Genomic DNA, 17,801 nt, shown 5'->3' with positions numbered 1-17,801 from the left:
TAGGGTATCTAAATGTTCCACCATATTTAGCATGCATGCAGCAGACCACTTCTCCTCACACCCACCAGTGTTGCCAGAAAGGCATTTTTTACTTCCTTCCCCGCCATAACCTCCTTGAGCTGTCACTGCATGTCACTGTGGGCTTGTTGAATTGTGCATGTATATGTGGCACTATTTTCAAAATTATCAGGATAGCCAGTCTCTAACATGTTACAGTTAATTTTAGATAAATAACACAGTGAACTAATGCTAACAGACTCCATGTTTTTTTGTTTATTTTTTTGTCAAAAACTTCAGGAATTTTAAAGCAAGAAAAAAGACCCTAGAAAATATTATTTGCCTGACTTAATTTTACTTTTCTTTTTCCTTTACGAGAGTAAACCCCAGGGTCTAGTATCTTCATAATCACTTTTCATATAGTAGTTAATGAGAGGGAGGCACTTAAATACAAACAAAAACAACAACAAAGCAAACAAACTAGCTGGGACATTTTGAAGTATTAAGTAGTATGTGCAAAGGATCCAAATCTAAAATAAAGGTAAACGATTGTGTGAACATCCTGTAACTCTTTTCAGGAAAAGAGTGACAATAAAGTAATAACAGTGACTTTGTTACCAAACACACGGTGTTGCTCCATATGAAAGTTAACTGTGTGGCACTGCATGCCTCGGCAATGATGTAGTGTATATGTACATCTTGGGAACCTGTCACTAGCCCATTTAATAACAGTGCTGAACCCAGCAGTATGTTACATATAGCAACTCCTTGCTCAGCCTGTAACCTCAAACAGTAGAAATGGTGATGATCTCAAGATGATTTTGAACTTGCTTTTTAAATCTTTTGGTTCTGTGATTGCCTCAAGTATTGGAGAATCTGGCAAGAAGAACATTGCCTATGGTGTAAGGAGATATACCCATAGAAGTAATTCTTCCAGTTAACATAAGTATACAGCATATAAAGCCGTTATTCCTTCACATTCTTAAAAACACTACATACTTAAAAACACTACATACATAATATTACTATATAGCCTGAACTAACTTGTACCACTAAGAGCAGTCTACTTCTATGTTCTAGGAATATTTGTATGTTTTTTTCCACTGTAAAATACTGTAGAAGGTGAGCAGATAAAAAGAAAATAGATGGAAATAGAGGATGGGGAGAAATCTTGGTGTCTTTATGGTGCAATTGAAACAGACAGGGGCTGAATTTACTGAATTTGTAGGTTTTCCTCAGGAAAGAGAATGGCTAGAACAGTGCCTGAAATCTAACAAATAGAGGCTTGACTTCTTGCATTGCAAATTGAACTAGATAGTTCAGTGTACGGCAGAAGTTTGTTATATGATTTCAGATATATTTGTTACATTTCTAGTCTTTCTGAACAAAACATAGTGAATTACTTTTTAGCGGGAGATATTTAAACTTCCTCTTAGGTCGCTGCTGTTCTACTCTTATGTTCCATTTGTTCCTCTGTTTGTATGTTTGTTGTTTTTTTTTTCTCATGGGTGATGCAGTTTTATGTATTGGTTAGTAAAAAGTTGTGTGGAGCAATTAGAGCTCCTTACCTGAGAGAGGGCACTTTGCACAGTGAAGCTTTTGCAGCTGAATGACTGTCCTTCGGATTGGAGCTAAATTGCCTTAGGCCGACTAAACACCCAAGTGCTTACTTATCTGTTTGAAGTAAGTTCTGTTTGAACTGCAAACTATGGAGTGTATCTGAAAATTTGTATTTATTACTGTTAAAGCTTAATTTCTAGATTAGTAGTCTGACTTTCTTTTATATGGCTAACCTAATTTTTGTGTGACTGTTGTATTAATGGAAGAAATAAAAAGAACATAATTACTTGGCTGGATACCACCAAAATCACAGCAACAATGCATATACCCATGTATACTCATGGTGAGTTGCTTATGTCCAGTTTCTAATACTGCCCATCAGTATGACTTCATACATTAACTCGTAACAACATTAGATTTACTCATTTTTAGTGACTCTGATGTTATTTTTCTTTGTTCTTAACAGGAAAAAAAAAAATTAATCACCTGATCTCCTAACTATGATGTCAAATCAGATGTCATGGAGATGGCCCCACAGAGGCTGTTATATCTATTTGTTCCTTTTGTGGAATGTCAAGTAGAGGATAGATAGGTCTATAATGCCTTCATGTTTGGCAGTGCTATACACTCGAATAAAACCTGATCTAGTTAATTTTGCAGCTTTAAAGATAATTAGATGAGAGTGTACTTTCTTTTTGTTTACTTAAGTAACCAGGAAATAACAACAAAAAAGAAGCAGGAAAGAAACAAAAAAACCAAGACAACTTACTCTCCTTTTATCCTGCCTAAACACAGGCAGTGTTTAACTGCTTCAAACATATGTATGAATTTGTGTCCTATGTAGCTAGTGGTGTGTGCATGTGTGTCTGATAAGTGAATGTGAGTGTCTCAAGCAAAACTTTAAGAGTAGTTTTATTAATTAGAGAATAACAATTTCTTGAATATTTAAGCAATCTGCTGTTGCCAATATTTTGCTTTATTTTTACTGTGGCAGATGTGGATAGCCACAGAAAGGACAACTTGTATATACCTTTTGATACCTAGCTAATATTAAATGGGAAGACAGCATTGTTTTGGTGTTGCTGATAATGCTTAAGTGAGACAGCGACAGCTGGCAAGTTTGTGAGCTTCCTTAGGGCTTCTGTTGCCATGTAGCCTTGTCTAGAGCAGTAAAACATCGAATTAAGCTTCAGATTCTGATACATTAGAATGTGGGCTGCAGTTTTAACCTCGTCAGTTGCGTGCATGTCTGTTGTATTTTGCATGAGCTGTGCTTAACACCTGGTCTCATAGTTATTTTCATGTTTTGCAGTGATGTTCTAAGAAAAAGTGAAATCAGTTCTAGAGAATAGTTACATGCAACTGCATCAGATAGACATCCTCAACTCTTAGTAAGGTCTTATTCTTACAGTTGTCTCACTTCCAACTGTGGCATCACACTATGTACTAAAATGTTAAAAGCAATAGGTGGTTAAGACTGTATTTCAAAAGGGAATGCTTAAGACAGAAGGTAAAGAATTTTTGTTTTAACAAATTATTTTTAGGTAGTTTTATGTTTTATCTTGATTAAAAATATGATTTCTTAATCTGAAGAAGTGTCCTCCAGCTAATGACTGATGTAACTTCTCTAAATGTATAAAATAAGGATAATAAAACCACCAATTCTGCAGTGTAGTTATGATGTGCTTGACACTTGTATTTGGAGACGTTCCCATGTTTAACGTTAAACTGCTTTAAAAACATTGTTAATATTTGTTAAATGGCTTCTTAAAATAGTTTTGCGCTGAGAAGGTTGTGAAGAGGACTAACGTTTTTCAGCTTTAAACTTAATGCATTTCTCTGAAGATTAAGTTGAATTTCTGACTCTGGGTTTAGAAGAATTTTGTTGTGATAAGGAATACTGAGCAACAAAATCTCTGTCAGGGGCAGTACTATCAAAATAGCTTTAAAATAGTCCTAAAACTTTTGCTAATTAATAACTTGTTGGAAATATTCTAAATACTACCCCCCAAAATTTCTGGTTGTACTGGTTTAACTGTGGTTATCCACAAGGTTTGTTGTCAATGTCTGGTTTTCTGATTACTCTTAAAAGTCGGTTTGTAGGAAGAGTGCAGAGTTATAGCAAGGAAGGTGGTGATATTTTGGCAACAAAAGCAAAACAATTGAAGTCATACCTCCATGAGCAACCTAGCTATTAATAGTATAATAGTCTCTATCGCACAGAAGAGAGATCACAGGCTACAGTTAGACTAACCACCAGTAGCTGACTTCTGCACCCACAAATTAAGACTGCTAAGAATAACATCTCCCCAGCTCACCTTCAGGCCTGAAGAATAATGCTTCCAGAAGGTTGGGTGGGAACTTTGTATCTCCTAGTGTAGCATTAGTGTCCAAACAAGTTGTTGTACAGAACTCATGGGTTATCTTAACCCTAATGAATGGCTTCTGAATGCTTTAATTTTAAAATTTCCTATTAAAAAAAAAAATAAAAATCTTGTTTTGCTTCACTTTAGCTATTTCCTTTCCTTCCCGGTAATGTCTCCCCCATCCATGTTTTCTCGTAGCCTTCAAGATGGTCAGCAAGGCCAGCAGTCTTCCTCCCAGGCCAAAGTGCAGTCCCGCTCCCCCTCCCAGGCAGCTGTGCTCAGCGCTAGCACCTCCTTGCTGGTGAGAAATGGGAGTGTCCACTTAGAAGCATCACATGCCACTGCATCTGCTGTAGGCGGTAGCAGTTTGCACGATGGACTTGGTATGCAGGCCTTATGTAACCTTGGTGACATGGAAGTTTTAATGCAGCAGCTATGTTGGTAATAATGCAGTGAAAAATGGCTCAAATTAACTTTCTGTTTCTGGATCTTGTAGGTGCATTTCTTAGAAGGGAATATTGTTGATAAACATCCAGCCTTTCATCATCATGTTTCCAGATGCTTTGTCTAACAAATTTGCAATGGGAAACATACTAAGGATGTATAAGTAGCAGTGCTATGAGGTCTTTGTATTTGAACTGTATAGCACATGTAACACAAGTATCTTTGTATTGTCAAAGAGAATTGGGGTGAGATTGTTAGTAAATCTGGGGGATTTCTGATTCCTGAAAAGATACCTGTTGTGATGACTAGGAACCCTTGATCTTTCAGAACAGCCTTTGAATAGTTGTTCTTTGAAAAGAAATTGTCATGTCAAGGAGGGTAGTTTTAATATGTGCTTAAAAGTAGGAGATTGAGACAAGAAGAAAATATGGATCTGCTTGTGTCAATTGCCATCATTTCTGAAGTCTTATGGTCCTCCTTAGTCCTTCGTGGTCTGTTTAATGTAATATTCCTAACTGCTTATTGTCTTCTCTGCAGTTAAAAAAAAATTGCTAGAGAGAAGTAAGTTCAGATGGTTACAGTAGGTGACTGATCTCCTGTGACACAGTAATATGGGGGAAGGTGGGGAAAAATTCCTGGCCTGGATTTTTGCAGTTTGTGGCCTGAATTGGTGATGACTTCAGTATTGAAGTGGAATTCCTGCTCAGATTGCAATGATGTCCATGATTAGAGCCGATTTTTAGTGATGGTGTTTTGAAGGGTTGACAACTGTGATAACTCAGAAGTGAAGGTTAGATTTGAACACTGCTTTAAAACACTATCTACTACTGTAACCTTGCTCTAAAAGATAATTGATTCATCATCTTGCACCATCAGTGAGGAAGATGTCAAGAATTGCTGGGCTGTGGTTCTTCCCTTTAAAGTAAAGAGTTCAGTTAGCAAGCAGCCATTCTTCTCTACCTACTAGGAACAATTTGAGAAAAGATTAATATTAGCAAAAAAGAAAATTCTAACATGCTCTGAAAGACGTTCTTAGAATGTTACTACAAAATGTTAAATGATACGGCCTTCTTATCTGATCTTGTTTTAGATTCTGTGGCTCTGGTAGTTTCTAGATAGAAAAATCATTGCTTAAGTGTATGAATCTCTGAAATGTGAAAGCTTACCACATAAAGCTATGAGTTCTGTTAGCTATTTAATTTGAGACTTATTTCTTGTATGAAGTGGTTATTGGGATGTAGCTGAAATTCAGGGATACTGTGCTTGTATCTACTCAAAGATAGTGCTAAGACTTGTTCCTGAAGCTACTAGTGTTGTAGTTGATAGATATGATTCCTATTGCCCATAGTTTTTATAGAATTGGGTTTTACAGAATTCAGAATTTGATGTGCAGTTGTTCAATTTGAATTATTTAAGAACTTATGTTTACAGTGATTTAGTGAAAATCGAAGTGGATTCAGCATTGTATTTAGGCTTTCCTAGCAGTCAGTTTTGCTGCAATTGGAGCAGATTTGCAGCCTTCAGATCAGTTTAGCTATACAAAATTCTGATGTTCTGTGTGTACAGTATTATGGAGCAAGACATGACCACTGTAGAGCAGAAAACAGTCAGGATCTGCTCAGTTGAATAAATCCCTATTACATCTCAGATTTGTGTGTTTTGGAGCTTCAAGCATCTGTTTAGAAACTCGCCCTGTGTGAAAGCTAATACTACTAAGATCTGTTTTTATTCTTAAATATATATATATATATATATTCAAATTCTTTTGATTCTACAGCAGACTTTAAAAAAAAATCCACATTATGAACTAATGACTGCTCTCAAAGTCTTTTGTATGGTGGATAGTCTTTTATTACAGCAGAATAGCTGATAAAATGGGGCAGGCTTTCACATGCGCCATTCCTTCCTAAGGCTTGACAAGCAGGGAGATGATCTTGTGTTATTTCATAGGGAGTGTGCTTGAGGGAGAGGGGAGGCAGTAGCTTGTCCTGTGGTTTGGTTTTTTGTTTAACTTTTTTGTTTGTTCGTTTCAAAGATTTATTAATTTGATTCTGGTGATACATTCTGTGTAGGATGGATCTTAATGGGTTGTACTTAGTCATTACAAGACTGGATATAGACTATGCATTCTGAAGAATTGCTGAGCATTGTGCTGAATAAAGCAAGGGAAGCTTTGAAACATTATTTGTAGTCTTCCAGATTCCAAGTAGAAAGACTTTTATACATGACGTTGTTGCTTTGTGAATGATGAAAGGAATTTGAAAGAGTGGTGAAGGAAACTTATCAAGAAGCAGTGGAAAAGAAGTAAATCATAGGAGGAATAGACGCCACAATGGAGATGAATCATATTCTTCAGAGCATAGTATGGCAGTGCTGATGCCTTTTACTCCCTCTTCAATGTGTAAGTGATGGGTGGGATTTTTGAGTTCTTGCTTTGGAGGCTGTTAGAATTTGTGAAATAGTTGAGGCTCCAAGTACTGAACTACTGGAACAGACGTCTGGTGTCAGAAACAAGGGTGAAATAACAGCCTATTGTCCTCATGTAGGTAGTCATCTTTATGGTGCAGCTGTACTGCAACATTTGGCTCTTCTAGTTGTTATCACAGATTTATTGAAGTGTTTAAGCTTTTAAATGCAATTACATGGTGGTGTTGAAGACTGAAACTTACCACACTGCCTTTTAAGGTTGATATCTGCTGATCAATTATGTGATTAAAACAACTTAGAATCAGTTTCTCATTGCTTTTTTTGATAAATAAGTAGGCTTAATTTAGTGAATGGCAAAGTATTTTCAAAGGTATGAGTAGAAGGTAAACTCATTTCCCATCGTTCCTGAAGAAAATCTCCTTCTTGTAGTTTGTGGAATTGTGCATGTAATGGATAAGTTACACATTTGATAAATGTCATCTAAATTAAAAATTGAGCACCTTTGGAGTATCAAAACTTCTAAGTTTTAATGCTGCAGCTGAAGGTAAATTCTGACCTTGGTAAATGGTATTTCCTTGCATGCTATGGAATAATCAAATTTTGATAGCTTTGTTTGTTGTCCTGAATAGGATTTAAAGAAATATACTTACCTACTACTTGTTACAGTACTCTGATGGTTCTAATGATGACATAGGCAATGTGCAAAAAATCTTAGCATCTTTCGGAACTAGTGTGGAAGGTTTGAAGCAGAAATATTTGTAAGATGGAGAATTAAGAAATATGCTGAAAATAATATGGCTGAAGGAAAACAGACTGCCTCTTCAGGCAGATGCTGAGCCACTTGTCTTCCAGGTTCAGTCCATGTAAGCTCATTGTTCTGTTGCTTTCATTGATTCCCCTATCTGTGGGAACATCAGTCTGTGCAATATGTGAACCTTTATGTGGCTCTTTGGCCTTGGTGATGAGATAGCGTTTGTTTAAGTGCACAAAACGTATGTTTCAAAGGAAGCACGTTGCCTTCACTTCATGCCATAAGGCTGATGTATTTCAGAGTTGTGTCTGAGTATCAGTAACTTGGCTTTATTATTTTCATAATGTGCTCCAGGTAGAGTACTATGAAGAATCTGAAGCCCTCTGAGATAAAGTTAGGTGAAAAGTTACAGGCATTTCTATTTAGTGCACTAATGTTGGCTGAATTTCCTTACTTTTAAAATAAGGCTCTGTCTGGCTTGTTCTTAACGTGATAATATTACAATCCTTAGAGAAGGAAACTTTAAGCTGCTTCATTGTGATGCTATCAAAAATAACTGAAAGAATTGTAAGAGAGCTAGGAACAGGAAAGAGGGAAGATCACCTGGGTGACTTGCAGAGGCTAGGTGTATCCACATGTGCTGTAGTAGATACTTCATTATGTGAAGGATTTTATGCTTAATTTTCTCAAGTTTTGAAGTCCTTTCCATTTGATGCGTATAACAACGTGCAGGAAACATCTTGTCAAACAAATTTATCTGATGTATTATGTCAGCCAGAAGGAATGGGAAGCTGTATCTTGTAATATATTCTTGTTTCTTTGATTTAGCATCACATTATTGTAGCTAATATATTTACTGGCTTTCAGTTTGTGCAAAAACATGAAGAATGTAAGAAAACCCAGACATCATGGTTTCTTTTAAGGGCTGGCTGGTTGAAATACTTTTTCTCTAACATGGTTTATGCACAATTTTGTCCTGAGAGCAAGTGAAATCAGTAGTATTTTATCTGATATCTTCATGTTTATTGTTGAAATATTTTTTTACTCTTGAAGTTCAGAAAACTCCTATGTAAACAAAGCTATTAGTTGTGGGGAAGGAGGTTCCTAGTGTGTTCTACCAGCTTGAATTTAAAACTTTGTTGATAAATGTTCACTGCATCAAGCATTAAAAACAAGGGGATACTTAACTAAATCACTTCATTAAGGTGTTAACTAATCAGACAAGTCACTTGAACAAAAACAAACAAAATTCAGAAAAAAACCACAACCAAAACGATTGTAAGAAGTGAATCTTCTGATCCTGTTTCTTTACGAATATCTGTAACAGATGTAACTAAATATTTAGGGAGAGCTGTTGTATTATTGTGTTCTGATGCATTCTGTGCACAGCTACTGAACCACGTAGCTGCTGAGTCAGAATGGAATCTTCTTTCTCAGCACATCTGCCATATATGTATAGTTGGTGCCTCTCTGCTGAGGAGAGAAAGCCTTGTGAAGGTATTGAAAGCTCTTAGCTTGTTAGGTGTTTCTCCTGGGGCTACTTGTTTTCCTGCGTCATCAGGAGGTAGTGCTTCAGGATGTGCAGCTGAGAGGTTTACACAGACTTTTGCTTCAAATGCACCAAAGTAGTTTTTTGTTTGCTTGTTTTTATTTCCTTTTAACTGATAATACAGTTCTTAAAATATTGCATACTCTTGCATCATGAGTTGAGTAAAAGGCTTTGAGCTAGGAGAAATGGGGAAGTTGGCAGGGCTGTACAAGATGATTACAACTTCAGAATCAGCTTCCTGCATTCTAAGCAGAAATATATTGAATTCACCTTGTGGGGAAATTACAGTCCTTATCTCTCTGATCAAACTGTTGTGGAGAGAAGGGCACTCTATAAACATCATATTGTGAGGAAGGTAACTTATCATCTGAGTTAGAATCTCACTCTGCTTCTTTGTTAATTTGTATATTTAGAAATAGAGTTGGTATTGAAAACTTTCTGAATGAGCAATATCTTGAGGAGACTTCGATGCAGGAACTCCTTTAGCAATAATGGTTTATCTCACAAGGTAGATTGTGGTCTTTTGATACTTCACTGAAGTATTTGCTTCTGTTTTGTAGAGTAAATATCTGCCTTCCATTCCTTTTTATGTTTTTCTAGAGATCTGCCTAATGAAGCATCTCTGGTGACTTTGTTCACCCTTTGTGTTACTTTCCAAACAGTAGACACGTACCTCTCCAAAGAATTTTAATTTGGACACTTGAGGAATCTCTGCCATAGCATGATTCCTCTGTGTTGATGAATGATTTACTGATCATTCTCCTGAGGTTGGGAGGAAAAAATTGAAAAAGATTGTCATTGCAAGTTGTTTTCCTGGTTATTCTCTAAGGGTAGGGGGTGGAAAAAGCTCACGCTGTGCTTTTCTTGTGTTAATGGTGATATCTTATAAATATTAACTCTTAATTTATTTCTTTATTGCTGTTTACTGCATGTATGTCATATGAAAGAAGACTAAATAGCTAGTATTGTGTCTGCGCTGGTGGCATGTTACCACATCTTATATTCTGACACTGATAAAAAAAATTTAATATTTAAACTGTTGTTAATAGTTAGCTGATGTATAGAAAACTAGTGCTGGTAAGATGAAATAACATGAAATCTTGACCTGTTCTTGGCTTTTTTTCTTTTTTTTTTTTAATAGGTAAGTTCAGTTCTACGCTCTACGAGACGGGGGGCTGCGACATGTCACTTGTGAACTTTGAGCCAGCTGCAAGAAGAGCATCTAACATCTGGTGTGTGTGAAGGCCAGTCAAGAGTGGTGATTCTTGTCTTACTGCAACAAAATCTTTTATTTTAATTTTAAAAGGTTATTTATTACGAACTACAAAAGAAAGTCTATGTAAAATATTCTGTGTATATTTCTACTTTTGAAACTTTGGTGATTTTTAAGATGGCAGTAATTGCATGCGTAATCTCATCCATTTTAGTAAGTTTTGGAAAACAAAGATTAATATTGGTTTAAGTGATAAATGTCCAACTGAGAACTTGACAAATGCGCTTTTGATTGGCCTAACTGGGAGTCTTCCTTATAGAATTTAACTCAGGTTTGGGGAAAGTAGGAAGCTATTAGTAGTTACAACTTATTTAAAAATGAACTTCCAATTGTGAAGCAAATGTAAACTGATAAGTTTCTTCTTAAGTTCATAGATGGCATGAAGCAGTACAGGAAAATGTGAACATGCCTACAGTTTAAAAAAGAGAAAACTTACAGTGGAAATAGGCAGCTACATACTGGAAAGTTCATTTGCTGTTGGAAAGATATGCTTCCTTTCTCTGAAGAGACAGGAGGCAGAAGAAAGGGAATAAAAAACAAAACCTTGGCCTTAAAATCCACTTTACTACATGGGACTGCTCTGAACCTGTTACATCATGCTGAATGTTTATAAAACTCCTGCCACGTGTAGGTGGAATAGCTTTTGGATTTATGGAGTAATGGATTTCAAAGCTTCCATCTTCAAATCTTTCCCAAGAAAGCGTGCAAGTGCTTCTTGTAGGGTTGAACTTTGAAGAAAAAGTTCTGAATTCCTTGCACAAAGCTATCAATGCCTGCCTATATTGCTTGCATGTTCCAGATGCAATGGCTTTGCTGATGGCTGCTGTTGTGAAGCTGTACATGCTAATGGAAGGAACAATCTGGTCAAATCCAAATAATTGATTATCAGGATGATAGTTCAGTTTCAGTGAAATAAATTGTTAACAAATATTATTTTTATGTTAAGGCAAGGAACTGAAAGGAACTTGTGTAAGTTTGATACCAGTCTTACAGCTGTGGAATTTACATGAAAAACATACAGTCAGAAGCTATACAAAATTATGGGGGGGAAAGCAGTAGTTGGTTATGGACTCTTTTACAGCAAGAAGTTTCTCCTCCTCACTAACACATGGAAATTGTGGAGTAATTTTGCTCTTCGTGGCAGAGGTTTAAGTTTTGCTTAAAGGTCTGAAACAACTTAAGTCAGTATATTTGTGTTGAATGTGTACTACTATTGTCAGTTCTGGGACTTCATAAAACCAGTGTACAATTATCAAACTTCAAACACCCAGGAGACACCTCACTGTCTTAGAGTTGGGTGTTTACACATCAGTATCTAACAGATTACAGAACATCTTTGTGTGTTTGTTTTTGTTTTTTTAAGAGGAGTAATTTCCATCATGGTAATCTGTGTAGGACTGCCTGATCAAATCACGTGTTGAGAAAATTAAACTAAGAGTAAGGGTGAAGATTGATCCTGATCTGGTACAGATCCAATATCGATCGCAGTATGCAAGACCATTAATTGTGAAGGTTTATTTTCTTTCCTGATTATTCGTTAGGTCTATGCGAAGTGGATACATGTATTTTAAATATGTGTTCTAAAGAAAAATCTAAAGGAAGACATTTAGCTGAAGTTTACGAGTGGTCAGAATTAATTTAGGACACTAGTAAATTAGTGGCCTTTTGGAATCAAATGTAGTTTTATAATATGAAGTCTTTCCCCCTGTTCTTATAGTGACACGGACTCTCACGTATCGAGTTCTACCTCAGTTCACTTTTACCCACATGATCTAGTAAGTTTTTCTTATTTATTTCTAAAGCATGCAAAAAATCAGAAGATATGACAGTTCTATTTATCTGATTAATCATTGTATGCAGTGGTTGGTTGTTTTAAGAAGGTTTTTTACTTGAATTTCAGTGAAGAGAAACTGGTACTATTCAGCTGTCATTGTATATAAGTACAAATTCATCTTTTTGGGTAGCACTTTAAATTGTAAACATACATTTTTCCACTGATCTAAAGCATGGTAGTTTGAATCTAAATTACTGTCCTGGTTTGGGATAGTCTGAGATAGTTTGTCCAGAGGTCACTGGATGATGTGAACAAAGCTGTACTTCTTTCCACTGCAAAGATATACTGTGGCAGAAAGAAGAAATCTTGTGTTCTGAACAAAGGGAATGTTAGCAGTTTCCCTGAATGGAGTTTAGACATTTTTCATTGGAATCTGCTGTATAAAGTTTTAAATTAAAAGTGGAAAGAGTGAATGTAAAAAGGCAGAAGCTTTTTCATACTGTGAGTGGCTTTGGGATTCCATAGTTTTCTGACCTCAACATTTTATATTGTTGTCTAGTCCACATGTGTCTATGCTTATAATTCTGAACTCTACTGCTTCAGTTTCTATACAAAAACACTGCAGACGGTCATAATCTTTAAAATAATGATTCTTAAGCTAGGAAGATACAGTGAAATATATTGAAGTATCTGATAACCTAATCAAGGGGAAAGAATAAATTTTGTTTTCATGCTTGAGAAGAGGATGAGAAACCTCAATTTACCCAACCATGCTTTTGATCAAGAATGTGGTCTTCACTTAGTGCCTGCTAGAACTTTCTTTGATTTCCAGCCCCTGACATGTAACTGTCAGCGTGGTTCCATTGGGCATATGCGTGGGAGTGTTTTTGTATAAGGCAAATTAACTATATATATATAATATATAATATAGTATATGTGTGTGTGTGTATATATATATACACACACATATACTATATATATGTAGTATATATACATATATATATATATATAGTATATATATATAAGCTGAGCCCGCATATCTAAAGGGGAACATCAACTGATTACTAATGTGAGAAATGATACATTAAATTGATTCTACCTTTTAAGAGATCAGCATTTTAAAAAACTGCCAAAGAAGCAACTGCTTTCTAACACAGCTCATCAGAAACGAGCTTTTAAATTCCTTCAGAAAGAGGATGTTCCTCCTTTGTTAGTTCTTGTTAATATCTTTTTAGGAAGGAGAAGCTGGCTGAGGGTAGTTACGATGTACTGATACTTTAAGGAATTAAGAAAAAAGCTACAAAAGCGAGAAGTTTTAATTGTAATATATGACTGTATAATGTCAGCACTTTAATTATTACTTGAGTATTTTAATTTTATTTTCTGCCTTAACAATTATTAACTGATTCATTAAGTGATATTTTAGTAGTAGTATTCTTCAAGGTCAGTGCATTAAGGAGTTTGGTGGCCTGTTGGTGTAAAAACTGAGTTAAACAGTAAGCACGTGCATAATTGCTTTTTTTTTTTTTTGGCTTTGAGTATTCTCCTTAGATGTTATTACTGCTGTGAATTCAAACAAATTCTGAAGTGACAGACTACAGAATACTGAGCAACTAGAGTCAATCATAAGCAGTACTATACTAGTTAGGGTGGAGCTTTTTCTGTGTGTGTCTTGGTATATTCTGAATGCAGTGAGTTTGACCACTGATGGCTGCACATGTGGCTATGTCATGCAAAACCAACCATTCAGCATGGATGTGCATGCAGATTAGTTGGCTATAAGAAATGGACTATAATTTGTTTTAACTCAGAACTTTGTATTGTTCTTATATGCATTATTACTGCTCATGTATCAGTTTACTAGTCTTCAAATTAGAAGTTTTCAGAGCAAGTGGGTTAATATGCCTAGTATGTAAAAAAGTTCTAACATTCTAAAGTCTAAAATTCTACAGTTGTGTTGTATGGGGAACTGTTATTGCCACTAGTGCTCTTCATTTGCTGTAATAAGGACAGGAAAAGTAAGTCACAGATCTAACAGTTTAAAATCTAATTTCTTAAAACTGAAACTAAATAATAGTAGGTTTTTTGTTTTTGTTTTCAAGGCAGCATTCAATAGAATGCAGTGATGCATAAGAAACTTCAGTTAATACTGACTTTCTTTTAGCTTTCTCTTCCCCAGATCAGGTTGAACAGGCTGCTAACCATAGATACAGACCTACTGGAGCAGCAAGATATTGACCTGAGCCCTGACCTTCAGGACCACTTGCAACCTCAAGAGGAAGCAGCTCAAAAAGTCAAGCAGTACTATCGTTTTTGGATACTGCCTAAGCTTTGGATTAGCATAAATTTTGATAGATTAACTCTTCTGGCTTTATTTGATAGGTGAGATCCTTGTATGTTACTAGACCTTTGAAAGTAAAGATTAAAAAATGGAAATGAGCTGTGGGCATTCCTTTTAGGAATGCTTTTACTGTACTGTGAAAGACGAAATAATAATTCCAAAGTAACTTTTTGTTTCTAAAATAGCAAAAGCTACTCTTTATTTCTCCAGAAATGCTAGGAAAAGCCCTCTCAATTTGTGTGAGTGTGACAATGATATCGTAAGCAACAAATCTCTCATTGTTTGACTTTTTAGCTTTAAACACATATCAGTTTCTGAATAAACAAATCGATAGGTGCTAGAACCTGGCATATAGGGGTTTTATTTCAACGAGTAGACAATATACATGATGTTCCAAAGCATTTTTCCAAAGAGTCATATAATACTGTAACCTGTTTTCCCGGCTCCACTTACCTAGTGGAATAAAATAAACATCAACCTCCAGTTATCAGCTTTGGGAATATATCAAGTATTCACACTTTAGAAATGACCTTTCTTGAAGTATTGAGTACAGTAGTTTGGCTTCGTAGAGGTTGATTTCATAAGAAACTAATTGCTATCACTGGTTATTCCGGTAGCTCTTATCTTTGCTAAGAGTACTAAAATAATTTACACAAGTTCAAAACTATTCTTAACTACTTTGCTACCAACAGCGTTATCTGTTGTTAACTTCTTACCTTTGCTGTTCTCTTCCACCTTTTTTATAAACATAATTAGCTTTTAATACATTTTTTCTTTTCCCCCCCTCTCATACAGGAATCGTGAGATCCTTGAAAATGTGTTAGCTGTCATCCTAGCTATTCTAGTTGCATTTCTGGGCTCTGTACTTCTTATTGAGGGCTTTTTCAAGGATATCTGGGTCTTCCAGTTCTGCCTGGTTATAGCCAGTTGCCAGTACTCGCTGTTGAAGGTATTTCGATTTCTATCTTCACTTTGTATAAATAATAGAAATAATTTAGGTTGGATGTTGCAGGCTATTTGGAGTTGAGGAAAAACTGTGTGTTTACTGTTTTTAAAAATGAATAAGCAAAATTCACCTTAGTGGGAAGTTTGATAGATGGTTATAGAAGATTATTTCACTAGAATAGTTCTTTGTGTTTGTTAAATAATCCTTTATTTGTTGTACTCTCACTTTTTGTTTTCTGAAAGAGGAACAAAATCTTATTGGTTAAAAAAAAGCTGACAAACTAAACAAGATGGTTTAGAAAGTTTTTTTTTTCTTTTGAAGTTGATGTACCTCAGTGCTTTCTTATTATGCAATTGCTCCTAAACATGTTTTTAATCAGTTGAATTGGTATTTATTAGACACTTTTTATCAGGCTAGTGTTAATGATACGTAAGGAACATTGAAATTAAGATAGAACTATTAAGGTGGAAAGGAGAAAGGGATGGGAAGATAGGAGTAAAGTGTACTTACTGTAGAGTGGATAACTTCCCTCTTTTTGATTTCAGAGCGTTCAGCCAGATTCTTCTTCCCCTCGACATGTAAGTCATAGGCATATGCCTCTTTATTAACCCTGCAGATGTAAAATTTCCACAGAGAATTGATCTTCTTGATGTTATGCCATTTCTCTTATATGATTTCTCATAAGGCACAAGAGGCTTATATTCTCTTAGTATGTGATAAGGGAATTTATGCTATATTTTTTTCCCCTCTATGCTTTTTTTTGGTTTTTAGCAAATCCTATTCTCCCTGTTTTATTACACAATTGTGGAATGGTTTGGGGTGGAAGGTACTTTAAGGATCATAAAATCAAAGAATGGCTTTTAAACCATTATTTTTAGCATTTTAATTTGTTGTTGTAGAATGAACTAGCCAAGCTTTGCAGATATGCTGTTTTAGCCTTGTAGATCATTCAGTTGTATTAGTGTGCTCTCCTAGGCTGAGTATGCAGTACTCTAGAGAGCGTTAATTTTGTGCATGGAAGTGTTAATGTGGTAGTGCTGAACAATGTTTATATTTTATTGAGCATCATCTAGCTTGCCAAGACAAAACACTTTTGTAACATCCTAAGAAGTAAAGATGCTGTAAAGCTTTATTCCTCTTTAGCACATCATTCATATTATTTTAGGCAGTAAGTTGTGTATTTTAATGGGTACAGAAATGCTTTCATTTTCAGCAGGAGCAGTATCTGAGTAATAAACTCAATTGATTTTTAGTCAAAATATTGTTCTCTTGCTTATGAAGGTTTGGCAGAGTTTTTCTGACACTTGGTGTTGTGAGAAACATGGTATGAAGTTCAGGTGAGAATAAGTGTAAAAATAACTGAGTCTAAGTTTAATTTGTGTGCTCATTATATAGATCAAAGCCACAAAAAAGCATCCATTTTTATCCCAGTATTTTAAGGATGTTATGAAAAAAAAAATTGAGGTGACAACACATTGTAGGAGTAGTTGGTGAGCAAAAAGTAATTTTGATTCTGAAACTATAATAGAAAGGTTTTAAAAAAATAGGTTTTCTAATCATGAAATATTTCAATTTTTTTAAACAGGGTCATAATCGTATCATAGCCTATAGTAGGCCTGTATATTTCTGTTTATGTTGTGGTCTTATTTGGCTGTTGGATTATGGCAGCAGAAACATATCTACAACGAGATTCAAGTTGTATGGAATGGCTTTCACCAACCCATTGCTGCTGCTGTCAGCCAGGGACTTAGTTATAGGTGAGTTGCTCTACGCTTAATTTGATTTTATTTATTTATTTATTTATTTATTTTTTACTACACCATAGTGGAGCTATTGTATTCTTTCTACGTTGAACCTTGTTGTGATGCTGTTGCACTGTCTCCTAACTGCAGTTCATTTAGTTTTCTTTGGAAAGAGAAGCTTCAGCTTACTGATGTTTATAGGAAAATTGTTCCTTTCTATAGCTTTGCTCTTGCAAGAGTTACAGACTTGGGCAATCTGAGGTTTATCATTTATTACTTGATATATGTTTTCTTTAAAAACGTTCTGATTTTTATGCCTCATGTGGTTTTACTTTATGCTAGTAAAACTATAGTTAAGTGCCTAGAGGGAGAAGATCTTTTATTTATGAGCAGTGTTGTCCACACCATTTCAAAGCTGCTTTTTTGTAGCTTTTGTGGAGCTAATCACATACTTGTTTGCATCTGCTATGGTAAAAGAAGTTAATCCAGCAGACTTTTTTGATTTCTTGTTTTGTTTTCTTAAAACTGGCCTCATTTTTCCTTTGTTTATTCTCTGTTGACCTCAGAGATCTTTTCTCCTCCCTTTGAGTAATTTCTGTGGTGTGTATCCATATCCCCATACCTAAATAGA

General features: G+C 35.4%; 1 protein-coding gene across 11 annotated transcripts in view; it reads left to right on the top strand.

The window, feature by feature from the left end:
- Positions 1-17,801, top strand: part of PCNX1 (pecanex 1) — a 79,915-nt gene that overhangs the window by 36,304 nt on the left and 25,810 nt on the right. For 5 of the 11 annotated variants that reach the window (XM_015864693.2, XM_015864685.2, XM_015864684.2 and 2 more), the window contains exons 8-14: positions 4,122-4,306; positions 10,236-10,326; positions 12,085-12,142; positions 14,306-14,523; positions 15,278-15,431; positions 15,974-16,006; positions 17,014-17,185. In XM_015864693.2, coding sequence (XP_015720179.1) covers positions 4,122-4,306; positions 10,236-10,326; positions 12,085-12,142; positions 14,306-14,523; positions 15,278-15,431; positions 15,974-16,006; positions 17,014-17,185 — 911 coding nt within the window. The remainder of the gene's footprint in view (positions 1-4,121; positions 4,307-10,235; positions 10,327-12,084; positions 12,143-14,305; positions 14,524-15,277; positions 15,432-15,973; positions 16,007-17,013; positions 17,186-17,801) is intronic. The other 6 variants (XM_015864689.2, XM_015864696.2, XM_015864686.2 and 3 more) reach the window with 5 other exon arrangements.

The sequence above is a fragment of the Coturnix japonica genome, chromosome 5, assembly GCF_001577835.2.
Source record: "Coturnix japonica isolate 7356 chromosome 5, Coturnix japonica 2.1, whole genome shotgun sequence".
Lineage (NCBI taxonomy): Eukaryota > Metazoa > Chordata > Aves > Galliformes > Phasianidae > Coturnix > Coturnix japonica.
The sequence above is the reverse complement of the archived record's forward strand: the minus strand, read 5'-3'. Positions and strand labels throughout refer to the sequence as shown.